The 15,622-nt window shown below is 42.7% G+C and overlaps 1 protein-coding gene across 1 annotated transcript in view; it reads right to left on the reverse strand.

The window, feature by feature from the left end:
* Positions 1–9,821: 9,821 nt before the first annotated feature.
* The window catches only part of NUDT13 (nudix hydrolase 13), a 61,591-nt gene continuing 55,790 nt past the window's right edge, over positions 9,822–15,622 (reverse strand). The window contains exons 7-9 of the mRNA XM_044298425.1: positions 13,870–13,981; positions 11,133–11,281; positions 9,822–10,957 (exon numbers count right to left, since the gene is read on the reverse strand). Coding sequence (XP_044154360.1) covers positions 10,760–10,957; positions 11,133–11,281; positions 13,870–13,981 — 459 coding nt within the window. The 3' untranslated portion in view covers positions 9,822–10,759. The remainder of the gene's footprint in view (positions 10,958–11,132; positions 11,282–13,869; positions 13,982–15,622) is intronic.

Consider the following 15,622-nt stretch of genomic DNA (forward strand, 5'->3'; position numbering starts at 1 on the left):
TACTGTGAATAGTGGTCAGTAAAAGGACATCCCTTTTGTCCATGTACTTAACCGCCAACCTGTCCTGATTGAGGAGAGAACAGCTTTCTCCTTTTCTTAGTGGTTACCCTATCAGGAATTTAAGGAGGCCTCTCTGATTTTTGCGTACTGTGCCGCACGTCACAGTACCTCTGGAAGCTAGGGACTGGAACAGTGGTAGACTGGTGTAGTAATTATCCACGTAGAGATGGTAACCCTTATCCAGCAGTGGGTGCAGTAAGTCCCACACTATCTTCCCACTAACTCCTATGACGGTGGGGCATTCTGGGGGTTAAATCCGGGTGTCCCTCCCTTCATAAACCCGGAACTTGTGAGTGTACCCAGAGCTACTCTCACAGACTTTATACATTTTATGCCATACCTTGCCCGCTTGCTGGGCACGTACTGACCGAATCTTACCCTCCCTTTGAAAAGTAATAGGGATTCGTCTACGCAGACATTTTGTTCTGGGGTGTACACTTCTGAGAACTTTACGTTGAAGTGGTCAAGGACGGGCTTAATTTTGATCAGATGGTCAAATGCGGGGTCATTCTAGGGTGGGCACTGTGCATTATCTTTGTAATGCAAAAATTTCAGAATTGCTTGGAATCGATTACGGGCCATGGTATTACTGTAAATTGGAGTGTGGTACAAGACGTCTGCAATCCAATACTGATTAATCTTAGTTTTTTTTTTACTAGGCCCATATGCAGCAAGAGCCCCTAAAAGGTAATCATCTCTGCTGCATTTACTGGGGTCCAACCTTGGGGTCTAGCGTATGGTGTCGTGGGGTTCTGGGAAATAAATTGCTGGTCGTATAAATTTGTTTGGGTTACCATCCAAATTTCTTCAGAGAAAAAGATTTTTAAAAAAAATGTATTTCTGTGAATTCCTGAGCTGCCCACAAAATTAGGAATTTGGGGCTGATAATCTTCAGGGGGTGGGGTCCATATGGGGTCACTCTGGGGGGGCTGTCTCCACTGCTACCCTGAGGTGCCTTCTAGAGGGTCCATCACCAGATGATAATGATGAGGGGGTAGAGGAGTAGAGGAAAGTGGCATCCTCTTCTCCCTCACTTGCCGACTCACTATCAGAGGCAAGATTCGCGTATGCCTCTTCAGCTGAGTACACTCGTTGGGATGGACAAGCCATTTTTATTTTATTAGGGGTGTAACGTGTGAAATATTTAAAACTTATTCAGTTTGGGGTGTGTATGAGGTGCTTTCACACATGAAGAGGCTTGTAATAAATTGGAAATTAAATTTAGGAGAAAAAAGGGAGGAGAAAATGAAAAAAAAATTAGCAAAAAAAAGGTTCCTTCTGCATCATCTGTATTTTTTGCGGATCCGTTTTTTGCGGACCGCAAAATACATACGGTCGTGTGCATGAGGCCTAACCATTAGATACTCTAGGTCAGCTGAGCAGTGTTTCCCAACAATGACAGAGTTCGTACACCAAGCCCTTGTTTACATAAATGTAAAGTCCTCCGCCTCTTGTCTTACCAGAATTATCTGCTATTCTGTCCGCCCAGAGAGTATAGCGTCCGACCAGCTCAACAGCACTGTCAGATATTTAAATGTGTAGCCATGTTTCTGTGAGTATCATGACATTACAATCCATAAGTATCCTGTTGTAAGTGATCCATAGTCGTAACGCATCCATTTTATTCACCAGGGACGCACATTAGCAAGGAAAATGCTGGGTAAAGAAAGCCGATATGGTGTTAGCCTTAGCTTAGCTGTTAGCCCGATGCGCTTCCCCCACCTTTGTTTGCGGTCCCTGCACCGTCTTCGAGCACTTCTGGTCGGCCGAGTAGCCTGCAAAGCGTCGGGTGTTCTTATTTCAGGGATGAGTCGAAGGTTGCTGATAAAAACAGTCGGAGTTGTGTAATCCTATATCCAAAAGCTCTTGTTGGGTGTAAGATGTAAAAGCGAACCTGCTCTGAATGAACAGACCCGAAACGAGCAGGAATAACACTGCTAACTTGCAAAATCTGAGAAGACGCTGGGCCTCACGTGGAGCATGCGCCGCCATCTTATTCTGTGGTCCTAAAGACCCTTGCAGTGGGAGCAGATGTTTGTGCCTCCTCACTAACCAAGAATGCATCAATAGGGAAAACAAATAGCACAAACAAAAACACATTAGCATGCATTTACTAGTGCACCTAAATTCTGGTGTAAATTGGTTGAAAATGTGGCACATTATGGCTTATCTAGGTTCAGAGAAATTCTCTGCGCCTAGCCTGACACAGGTCATGGCTTATCAGAGGAAAGCTGTGGCTTTACAGGAAATCGGTGTGGGTTAATATGGTACATGTAGGCACTGATTTATCATACTTTCACTACAGAACTCAAATGCGACTTTTTGGGCTCACTTTTGCAAATTTTTGCATTTTTACACCACTCAGTGTAAATTCACATCACTGTTATATTTCCATTTTTCTGATCCGTCAGAAGAACATAAAAACACAAAAAATATTGTAAAAAAAAAAAAAGGATCCTGAGCATCAGTTATGCACATTTGGCATCCGTTTGAGGGTACTTTCACACTAGCATTTTTTTTCTTTTCCGGCATAGAATTCCTTCCTAGGGGCTCAATACCGGAAAAGAACTGATCAGGTATATCCCCATGCATTCAGAATGGAGAGTAATCCGTTCAGGATGCGTCAGGATGTCTTCAGTTCAGTCTTTTTGACTGTTCAGGACGGAGATAATACCGCAGCATGCGTTCTAGCATAAAATACTGTCTCAAAGTAAGCAAACCAATAATTGGTACAGTGTTAGCCATACACCAGATTTATCATCCAGCCTGTGCCACTGTGTCCACCTATTTAAGTTGTCTCATCTGAGACATTCGTGGCATATCGCTAGGACTATGGGTCACTATGAGACTGCTAAAAATAGCCAAGTAGTGGCTTGGCTATCACTGGCGTTCCCATAGAGTGAATGGAGTGGTGGCCAGGCTTGCCAGGTATGCTCTCCATTCATTTTTATAGGACTGCCAAAAACAACCGAGCAGGCTTGCTTAGCCATTTTGGAACTCCAATAGAAATGACTGGAAAGCACACCATGCATGTGCAGTGCACTCTCCTTCACTTTCAGGGGCCCATTTTAGACATAGGTGCTGGTTTCAAAGGTGGAACCCGCATCTATCTGACTTTGATGGCATTGCCTAGTGATATGCCATTAAAATCCCAGCTGAAACAACCACTTTAAACCAATGTCTCAGTATCATTAGAGAACATTGGAGGAGGAGGAGGATGCAGGCCACCACAGAGGGGCAGCTTGTAGATAGGTACTGGAGTGTTTGGTTCTGCCGGGGGGATATATTATGCTGCACTATGGTGTGTGGTTCTGGTTGGGCAGTATATCAGGGAACACTGTGGTATTTGGTTCTGCTGGGGTGATGTTTTGTGATGCACTGTGGTATTTGGTTCTATTCAGGCAGTATATTTTACTGCACTATAGTATTTGGTTCTGCTAGGGCAGTATTTTGTGCTGAACTGTGGTATTCGGTGTTTCTGGGGCAATATGTGCACAGCGATGGTACTGCTGGCCCCACCTACTTGTGTTGGCCCTGCCTACAACATGGCACTACTTTTAGTTATTTTTCAGGGCACTTCCTAGTCCACCCCTAAGCACAAGTCAGCAAAAATCACATAAAAAAGAAAACTGTGATTTCCACCTTAATGGGGTTATGCTATGATTGATGTACAAAATGAAAATCAGACATCATACAATACATGACAGTATCATTCTCACAAAGCTAGAACCAGTACCTCACATGGATCCAGAAGAACTCCAATTGTTCAGCTACATTTTTTTCAGACTTGCAGCTCAGTGGTGTGTCCTTTAGGCCTCTTTCACACTACCGTTTTTTTGTTTTTGTTTTGCGGTCCGTTTTTTGCGTTCCGTATACGGTCCATATACGGAACCATTCATTTCAATGGTTCCGCAAAAAAAACGGAATGTGTTCCGTATGCATTCCGTTTCCGTTGAAAGATAGAACATGTCCTATATTTGGCCGCAAATCACGGTCCGTGGCTCCATTCAAATCAATGGGTCCGCAACACATACGGAAATGCATCCGTATGTCTTCCGTATCCGTTCCGTTTTTTGCGGAACCATCTATTGAAAATGTTATGCCCGGCCCAATTTTTTCAATGTAATTACTGTATACTGTATATGCCATACGGAAAAACGGAACGGAACAACGTAACGGAACCACAACGGAAGCAAAAAAACGGAACAACGGATCCGTGAAAAACGGACCGCAAAACACTGAAATGGACATACTGTAGTGTGAAAGAGGCCTTATGTTGTAGCTCTTTCCCTGTAACTGCCATAGCTTCCAACAGAAGATATGGCTGGTGGCAATTGAAGATTGAAACTGAGTGTGTGCAACCACCTCAGTGAGGTGGACAGAGAAATAGGGAAAAGAACAAACAGCAGGTGGCGCTGTACATATACATTTTATTGAATAACTCAGTAGCTATGCTAAATTATTTACATGCAATTACAAAAGTATTTAGATCCAGGTGCTGTTTTTTTTGTGTGGCACAACTGCATTAAGGGGATGTAATCCCATCAGGGCAATGTAAGGCTACTTTCACACTTGCGGCAGTGTGATCCGGTGGGCAGTTCCGTCGTCGGAACTGCCCGCCGATCTGCCGCTGACTGAAAGCATTTGTGAGACGGATCCGGATGCGGATCCGTCTCACAAATGCATTGCAAGGACGGATCCGTCTCTCCGCTTGTCATGCGGACCGACGGATCCGTCTTGTACATTTTTACCGATCTGCGCATGCCGGAACGACGCATCCGGCATTCTAAATACATTCCTATGGGAAAAAATGCCGGATCCGGCGTTCAGGCAAGTCTTCATTTTTTTTAGCCGGAGAGAAAACCGTAGCATGCTGCGGTTTTCTCTTTTGCCTGATCAGTCAAAACGACTGAACTGAAGACATCCTGATGCAAACTGAACGGATTGCTCTCCATTCAGAATGCATGGGGATAATACTGATCAGTTCTTTTCCGGTATAGAGCCCCTGTGACGGAACTCTATGCCGGAAAAGAAAAACGCAAGTGTGAAAGTACAGTTAGCCCTTGAGAAAAGTTGATACTTCTGATGGGTTGCAACCCTTTTCTTGCCACTTAATATACTGCTCTTGTATACACCCGGATTACACATGCCTGAATTCAGCCTTGCAAAAATCATCTGACCTCTAAAAAAAATTAAAATCAACAGTTCACCCTTCCTCCATACAATTCCTTCACTTCTAATCATTGATTTGCTGGAATGATTAAAGCAATCTACTGGACCAAATCACAATAAAATAATTAGCGTTAATAGATGTGAATGATTTCGGTGGATTCCTGCTAGTAATTAATCAGTCTTCCTGATTCATTCTACTACAGTAATTTGCCAGTTCTGCTGTTTAAGCTTTGGATTGTAGGCATCAGCTGAATTTCTACTGCTGAGCTTATATAGTGTGCTCACTCCTCTATAATGAAGAACCTTCCGTAATTACCTAAATAACGAGAGGTATAACTATTAGGCCTAGTTCACACGAACGTATGGCTTTTATAGTTTTTTGCGGTCCATTTTTCACAGATCCGTTGTTCCGTTTTTGAGTTCCGTTGTGTTTCTGTTTCCTTTCCGTTTTTCCGTATGCCATGTACAGTCTACAGTAATTACATAGAAAAAATTGGGTTGGGCATAACATTTTCAATAGATGATTCAGAAAAAACGGAACGGATACGGAAGACATACGGATGCATTTCCGTATGTGTTCCGTTTTTTTTGCGGACCCATTGACTTGAATGGAGCCACAGAACATGATTTGCAGGCAATAATAGGACATGTTCTATCGTTCAACGGAACGGAAAAACGGAAACGGAATGCATACGGAGTACATTCCGTTTTTTTTGCGGAACCATTGAAATGAATGGTTCCGTATACGGAACACAAAAAACGGCCCGTACACTCGCAAAAAAAACTTTTGTGTGAACTAGGCCTAGGCAGCGGCGCACAAGCTTTTCTGGTCCAAGGGCCACAATGTCAGAGTAAAGAATCCCAAGGTGCCGATTCTACTTCCAGGACACATATGGGGAAATGAGGGTTACCTTCTTTGCCACTTGCACTCCAGGAAGTAAGAAACCATACATTCATGGCCACCTCAGCTACTACTTTCTATAGTAGTTCAAGAGACCACCATTCTGCCGATACATGGACGTTCCAGAGATGGCCACACACTGCACCATTAGTACTTGCCTGTCCCTGCTCCTGCACTACGCATCACTCCTCTCTGACAAGGAAAATAAATGGGAGCAACCAACAATCACAGACGGGCATGCCTTTGACCAGGTGGTTGTGGGCAACACAGAACGGTGTTCTAAGCCTCTGGGCCGCAGGCTGTGCAAATAGGAGATGCAGAGAATGGCACTACATCCAGGCCCCTGAACAAAGCCTACTTGGATGTTATAATACCAGGGTTCAGTATTACACTGAAGTATTTGAAAATGTTTGCACTTTATAAAGCTAGCATCTGTAATGATTTGAAGGCTATGTACACCTTAGGGGGCATTTTTTTTTTTAATGATTGCATTGTACTCATTTTGAGCTAAAAGTAATTTTTTAAATTGGCCTTTATTAAAAATATAGCGTCCTTTTTCTGTACAGAGCTAACATGCTCTAGTAGCAGCCTCTGGATTTTCTCTTTTCTGTCAGACGAGGAGCAGATGGACTCCTTATCTCTGTTCTCTGACATTATAACACTCACTATAGCTCAGTTCTTATCTTACTGATAAGAATGTGGCTTAAATAAGTGTTTATGACCTCTCAGTAGTTTAGGGATAAGGTTTATTAGATGACCAGCACAAAGTCAAAGTACCAGTCACACAGCTAAGGCTACTTTCAGACTTGTGTTTGGTGCGGATCCGTCATGGATCTGCATAGACAGATCTGTTCAGATAATACAACCGTCTGCATCCGTTCAGAATGGATCCGTTTGTATTATCTTTAACATAGCCAAAACAAATCTGTCTTGAACACCATTGAAAGTCAATGGAGGACGGATCCGTTTTCTATTGTGCCAGATTGTGTCATAGAAAATGGATACGTCCCCATTGACTTACATCGTGTGTCAGAACGAATCCGTTTGGCTCAGTTTCGCCTCCAAAGCGGAATGGAGACGGAACGGAGGCAAACTGATGCATTCTGAGCGGATCCTTTTCCGTTCAGAATGCATTAGGGCAAAACTGATCCATTTTGGACCGCTTGTGAGAGCCCTGAACGGATCTCACAAATGGAAAGCCAAAACGCTAGTGTGAAAGTAGCCTAAAAAAAACTGTAAACCCTTTGTGAGAGAACAGCTCAACATTTTTAATAAAGGCCAATTAAAAAAAAAGATTTTAGCCAAAAATGAGTAAAATGCAATCATAAAAAACATTGCTTTGAAAGATGTACATATCCTTTAAGTTTGTTTTATTTGGTTGTGAGGACGTCTTATTTTCAGGACAGCAAAATGGCTACAAACCGATCCATCACAAATCTTGATGATCATACATGCAGACTGCAGAAGACAAATTCCGCAAAATTTTTTATAAAGTCTAAATACAAAAATGATTTCTAGCCAGAAATACATGTATTTCAGTAAAAATAAATGTCCCCAATGGTGGCATTTAATAAAAGTTCACATATATCAGAAATAAAAAATATATAGACTTTATGTTGCTGATCTTATTTGTCGTAATTAGGGATGAGCTAATCGACTTCGGATGAAACATCCAAAGTCGATTCGCATAAAACTTTGTTCCAATACTGTACAGAGCAGGAGCTCCGTACAGTATTAGAATATATTGGCTCCGATGAGCCAAAGTTATTGCTTCAAGGTACCACTTGGAACCGAACCCGAGTTCGGGAAATGGTTTTTTACAGTTACTATTAATTTATTAAGTTATTACTCGAAGTCTCGCAAGACTTCGTGAAGCAATAACTTTGGCTCATTGGAGCCAATACATTATAATACTGTACAGAGCTCCTGCTCCATACAGTATTGGAACAAAGTTTTATGCAAATCGACTTTGAAAGTTTCATCCGAAGTTGATTCGCTCATCCCTAGTCGTAATATAAAGTTTATTTCACCTGATGTTCATACTCTTATGTAAGATAATTCAGTCCTGAGTGTTAATATAGCAGCATCACTGAAATTATATATATATATATATATATATATATATACAGGGAGTGCAGAATTATTAGGCAAATGAGTATTTTGACCACATCATCCTCTTTATGCATGTTGTCTTACTCCAAGCTGTATAGGCTCGAAAGCCTACTACCAATTAAGCATATTAGGTGATGTGCATCTCTGTAATGAGAAGGGGTGTGGTCTAATGACATCAACACCCTATATCAGGTGTGCATAATTATTTGGCAACTTCCTTTCCTTTGGCAAAATAGGTCAAAAGAAGGACTTGACAGGCTCAGCAAAGTCAAAAATTGTGAGATATCTTGCAGAGGGATGCAGCACTCTTAAAATTGCAAAGCTTCTGAAGCGTGATCATCGAACAATCAAGCGTTTCATTCAAAATAGTAAACAGGGTCGCAAGAAGCGGGTGGAAAAACCAAGGCGCAAAATAACTGCCCATGAACTGAGAAAAGTCAAGCGTGCAGCTGCCAAGATGCCACCAGTTTGGCCATATTTCAGAACTGCAACATCACTGGAGTGCCCAAAAGCACAAGGTGTGCAATACTCAGAGACATGGCCAAGGTAAGAAAGGCTGAAAGACGACCACCACTGAACAAGACACACAAGCTGAAACGTCAAGACTGGGCCAAGAAATATCTCAAGACTGATTTTTCTAAGGTTTTATGGACTGATGAAATGAGAGTGAGTCTTGATGGGCCAGATGGATGGGCCCGTGGCTGGATTGGTAAAGGGCAGAGAGCTCCAGTTCGACTCAGACGCCAGCAAGGTGGAGGTGGAGTACTGGTTTGGGCTGGTATCATCAAAGATGAGCTTGTGGGGCCTTTTCGGGTTGAGGATGGAGTCAAGCTCAACTCCCAGTCCTACTGCCAGTTTCTGGAAGACACCTTCTTCAAGCAGTGGTACAGGAAGAAGTCTGCATCCTTCAAGAAAAACATGATTTTCATGCAGGACAATGCTCCATCACACGCGTCCAAGTACTCCACAGCGTGGCTGGCAAGAAAGAGTATAAAAGAAGAAAAACTAATAACATGGCCTCCTTGTTCACCTGATCTGAACCCCATTGAGAACCTGTGGTCCATCATCAAATGTGAGATTTACAAGGAGGGAAAACAGTACACCTCTCTGAACAGTGTCTGGGAGGCTGTGGTTGCTGCTGCACGCAATGTTGATGGTGAACAGATCGAAACACTGACAGACTCCATGGATGGCAGGCTTTTGAGTGTCCTTGCAAAGAAAGGTGGCTATATTGGTCACTGATTTGTTTTTGTTTTGTTTTTGAATGTCAGAAATGTATATTTGTGAATGTTGAGATGTTATATTGGTTTCACTGGTAAAAATAAATAATTGAAATGGGTATATATTTGTTTTTTGTTAAGTTGCCAAATAATTATGCACAGTAATAGTCACCTGCACACACAGATATCCCCCTAAAATAGCTAAAACTAAAAACAAACTAAAAACTACTTCCAAAAATATTCAGCTTTGATATTAATGAGTTTTTTGGGTTCATTGAGAACATGGTTGTTGTTCAATAATAAAATTAATCCTCAAAAATACAACTTGCCTAATAATTCTGCACTCCCTGTATATATATATATATATATATATATATATATATACACACACTAGAACTAAGACAATTACATAATTTACTAATTAAACTAACAAACAAAAAACTGTGTATCTGTGACCTGGCATAAAGGCTTCCTGCCCAAGTCAGAGGTAATGTTTGGCAAAATTTTAAAATACAGTATTTTCAATACCCAAATTTATTAAAAATCAATAGGCTTATTCCGATGTGTATCCCCCAATTCTTCTAAGGCCTCTTTCATTCATGCGTGCTCTGTGCAGAAATTCAGGAACGCATGGTATTATAATGATTTATAATGCTGTGTCATGGGCTGTGCTGTGGACCGCAAAATGCTGTCCTTATTGCACGGGCACTGGCTGTGCGCCCACCATCTGCAGACGCGGACCCATGTACTTGAATAGGGTCAGCGATCCGCATCCAACGGTCTGCACCGCAAAAAAGTAGTGCACGCACTACTTTTTTGTGGTGCAGTAGCACGGAAAGAAAATCCACTAAAGCACTCCATAGTTCTTCTGCGGGCTTCCGATCCGAGCCTCCATTCCACACCGCACAGTACCATCCCGATTGCGGACCCATTCAAGTGAATGGGTCCGCATCTGTGATACGGTGCGATCATGGCCGGTGCCAGTATATTGTGGACCGCAATACGGGCACGGCCGGGCAATGGACGTGTGCACAAGCCCTTATGTCAGTATAATTCAGTAGATACAGGTCATGCAGAGACACACAGCATTATAAATCAGTGTCCATAACGGGGAATCACTCTTACACAAGGAGCGTGATTTACGCACAGGACGCACTTGTCTAAAATTAGCCTAACATTGTAATAAGGCAACTAATTATATACTAAAATGGCACTGTGGCGAGACAGGTGAAGTCTCTGGAAAGTGCATCTGACATTTTGGATAATTCTAAATGATGTCTGATTCCCCCGGGTGTTAACTACCATTTAGAGCTTTCTGTTCTTGTACCCATTCTTGTATAAGGTGATGGGCTATTGCAAACTTCGGTGGCACCCAGACTGGCAAAGTATCATCTGGTAATTTAGAAGGCAACATCTTCACTTGTAGAGCTTCAGTCACCTCTTCCAAGGTGAACCATCGGGCATCTTCTATCTCTGCTCTGTTGATATCGAGCTGTAGGGGAGGAATTGATCAGCATGTCAGAGTCCACCAAGTTCTGGGTCAATCAAGCACAAAAATACTACCATTTTCAAAGTAAGCATTTTGTGAGACAGTCACACAAGAACTACCATAGTTAAATCACGGGTAATGGCAAATCCTTACAAAAATTAAGGCAGATAATACTTACCTTGTCATCCTTGACTGTGGCCTGACATGCCAGCATTAATGAGCTGCCAGGAAATGGCCAGTGCTGAGATCCAGAATATCTGATAGTATCCACCACCAGACCAACTTCTTCTGCTATTTCTCTCCGAATTGTCTCTTCTAGCGTCTCGCCTGAATAGAGACAAGGAACAGTGAAACATTTGTTTATGGATGAAGACTTCCTTAAATGTTAGCATATTTCACTTAACTTCTTTACATCTGGTTTCAGTCTGTGAAGATGCAGAACTGTGTTACCCAAGGTTAGGTACAACCCTGCTGATGCATGACATCAGGTGAAGCTTTCCATGGAAGGCACCAATAGCAACAGTCATCACTTTTAAAGTACATCAAATTCAGTAAATGGAGAAGCACCATGGGACAGTATTAACCACCAGCTCCAGCAGTGGGAAAACTAGCTAACTGGAGGGGGAGAGCGGCTTTAGATGCTGCCATCTCCTGAATGGTAGCAGCTAGATCTTGTTTGAAAGCTGACATATCAAGCTTTCAGACAATACCAGAATGACAGCAATACGTTCAGTACAGGGGAAGATATCACTGATAGAAATAGGGGTGCTGTTAATGCAGCTGAAAATGAAACTAAAAGCAGGTTTTATCCGCAATTATTCCGACTCGATTTCTAACAATGGTTTCTCCTCTGTTCCTTGGACTTTAGCTGTCATTGCGGTCTTGAAAGCCTGGAATGTCAGCTTTCAAACAAGACCAGTTGCATGTTTCTAGCTGCTATCATTCAGGAGAAAGCAGCATCTAAAGCAGCCCTCCCCCCTCCAGTTAGCTACTTTTCCCACTGCCGAGCTGGCCTCCGGCAAAACAGTTAGGTGGTTAAATCCTAAATTGTGGGTGCAGAGCTTCAGATTTCCCAACTCAGTGATCCATATGTAAACTAGAAGCATAAAGACAGAAGCAGCACTCCAAAATCTTCAATAGAATGATTATGGGGGTTGTCCGGCCTAGGAGCTGAAAACCCCTATGGTTCTAACCTATGCCCCAAAAAAAACAAAAAACACTCACCTGTGTGCGGTGCTGCCATACCTACACCACTTCTCCGTTCCAGGATGCTTCTGGTCCCTGCAAGACCAGGAAGTGGCATGGCCCCATGACCTCTGCAGTCAATCACAGGTCTCAGCTGTCAAATCTGCTTGAACAACATCGCACTGCTGTGATGATGATTAGCTTTATAAGACGCACAGCCATTTCCCCCCCCCCCCCAACACTTTTGGGGTAAAAAAAGTGCGTCTTATAAAGCGAAAAATGTGGTATTTCTTCAAGGAGTGAAAATGTTCAGTTCCATAATAATATGCTTACTAGCCAAATCATCCCCTTACAACCTGTACAACTTTAGGGAACAGTCATTCTTCTTTCTACATTATCAGCAGAACATACCTGGGTCCACATGGACTTTTCTCATGTGACAACTTCAATAGTAACTTTTCACTTTAACTAGAAATGTGCTAACTACAGTAGACCTCCTACTATGTGTTGCATGAAATGGATAGATACAGATTAGATTATAGATTAAAATGTATGCTTTGCGGGAGGGCGTGGATAGATACAGATTAGATATCTATCCCACACATGCACAATATTTTGTTCCATGAAAATCGTCAAATGACTCATTGTATTCCTTTATACTGCAGCTGTCACATTACTAAATGTTTGTGCAAAGCTCCAGCCTATAGGTGAACCTTTGCTTTAAAGAGACAGTACCATTGAAAAAATATATATTAATAGCCTATATGTGAATATGCCACTTTCTTTTTTTATTTATTTCATTTTTTGAAGTCACACTATATATTCTACTTCCTGCCCTGGCTCTTTAACTTCTTCCTTTGTTAGGAGTTTTAGCATGGCAAACAGCCTCCGTTGACTTTCTCAGGCTTCTTTCACACTGGTGTTCGGATTGTCCAGCAGGCTGTTCCAGCAGGGGAGCGGCATGTCAGATCCGTAGTAACATTGCACACGTGTGCTGCCAGAAGTCCACCCTGGCCCCATTCACTATAATGGGCCGGGCGGGAGATGTGGCCGCAGCACGGCAAACATGCTGAGAGGTGGCTGGACAAAAACCGCAGCACGCTGCAGACAATTCTAACGCCAGTGTGAAAGAAGCCTCAATCAGACCATTGACTGCGGCCAGAGAGGAAAGGGGGATGAGTGCCTCAATTAAAACATCATACATTATACCAATAAGGGCAATGCTCTTCTATGGGCATCTTTATCTACACCTATAAAGAGAACAGAGCTGCCATGCTTTTATCCCAATTCTACATCTATTATTATCATGAGGATTACCCTTTAGATAACATCATCCCCTCTCAGCAGCAGTACACTGACAATGGATTACCTATGTAGGAGTTCTAGCTCTCTGTGCTGACTGCAACAGAAGGAAAATATTTAGTATTTCATTTTCAAGCGTATAGTACTACGGAAATGAAAAAGAAAAACGACCAAAAAGTCTATAAAAAATAGTTTTCTATGAATGTTGAGTTTAAAAAAGGACCCCTTACTGACATCCCTTTAACACTTCCTCTAAAGCCTGTAGTGTGGTTGTTAAATACTATGTACAGACACCAAAAGGCTTTTGTGACAAGACAATAGAAAAGTGCTTAGTGCAAACGAGGTCATGTTTGCATCTAGTAAACAACAATTTGCTAAATATCCCAGCCATAAAATAACTGAGTTGTGGATATACAGTAACAGCTTACCAATTTCACAGTAACCTGCAAGCGCAGTGTACATCCCTGGTGGGAAGTTCTCTTGATGAGCGAGCAAGCAGCGGTTTTTGCAAGACACAAGTGTGATAATCACTGGAGCCATCTATAATATAAAATCTATGGTTAGCTTTATCATCCACATGCTAAACAGGCAGAGAAAAATGAAAGAAATACAGATTACAGGTGTTTCAGTCCTTTCAACAACTCATATTATGAAGAACTAACCTATGTTGATATATATCTGGGACCATGCATTGAATACTGGGAAGAGATTTACGTACATTTAACTTATTAAAGGTCCAGAGTGGCTTTCCCTAGTCATCCTTTTCACTTTAACTAGAAACTTGCAAACTACAGTAGACCTCCTACTATGTGCTGCATGAAATGGATAGATACAGATTAGATTATAGATTAAAATTTGTGCTTTGCTTAAGTAGATTGAATGTATTCCATTGTACAGCAAGCTGAGGAATGCCATTCTTGCTAAATCTGTCAGATAAGCTCTCTGACAAACATCTTATATCCACTGTGGTACAATTTTCTGAAGCAGAGTAAGGCCTCTTTCACACTTGCGTTGTCCGGATCCGGCGTGTACTCCACTTGCCGGAATTACACGCCGGATCCGGAAAAACGCAAGTGAACTGAAAGCATTTGAAGACGGATCCGTCTTCAAAATGCTTTCAGTGTTACTATGGCACCCAGAACGCTATTAAAGTCCTGGTTGCCATAGTAGGAGCGGGGAGCGGTATACTTACAGTCCGTGCGGCTCCCGGGGCGCTCCAGAATGAAGTCAGAGCGCCCCATGCGCATGGATGACGTGTCATGCGATCACGTCATCCATGTGCGTGGGGCGCCCTGACGTCACTCTGGAGCGCCCCGGGAGCCGCACGGACGGTAAGTATACTGGTCCCCCGCTGCCCACTACACTTTACCATGGCTGCCAGGACTTTAGCGTCCCGGCAGCCATGGTAACCATTCAGAAAAAGCTAAACGTCGGATCCGGCAATGCGGCGAAACGACGTTTAGCTTAAGGCCGGATCCGGATCAATGCCTTTTAATGGGCATTAATTCCGGACCCGGCCTTGCGGCAAGTGTTCAGGATTTTTGGCCGGAGCAAAAAGCGCAGCATGCGCAGTATTGCCGCAGTATTTTCTCCGGCCAAAAAACATTCCGGTCCTGAACTGAAGACATCCTGATGCATCCTGAACGGATTTCACTCCATTCAGAATGCATTAGGATAAAACTGATCAGGATTCTTCCGGCATAGAGCCCCGACGACGGAACTCTATGCCGGATCCGGACAACGCAAGTGTGAAAGAGCCCTAAGGCTGGGTTCACATCTGATGTTTTGCAAGTAGCACTTTTTGTCCAGCCAAGAGCCGGCATGCACGCCGGATACAGTGAGTTCCATCAGTCTGCTCCCCTGACGGAACAGACTGCCGGAATTAAGAAAGCAGATGTGAACCCAGCCTAAGGCCTCTTTCACACGACCGTTTATTTTTTCCGTTTTGCGGTCCGTTTTTTGCGGTCCGTATACGGAACCATTAATTTCAATGGTTCCGCAAAAAAAACTGAATGTACTCTGTGTGCATTTCGTTTCCGTATTTCCGTTCCGTTTAAAGATAGAACATGTCCTATATTTGGCCGCAAATCACATTCCGTGGCTCCATTAAAGTATATGGGTCCGCAAAAAAACGGAATGCATACGGAAATGCATCCGTATGTCTTCCGTATCCGTTCCGTT

This window comes from Bufo gargarizans, chromosome 6 (assembly GCF_014858855.1).
Source record: "Bufo gargarizans isolate SCDJY-AF-19 chromosome 6, ASM1485885v1, whole genome shotgun sequence".
NCBI lineage: Eukaryota > Metazoa > Chordata > Amphibia > Anura > Bufonidae > Bufo > Bufo gargarizans.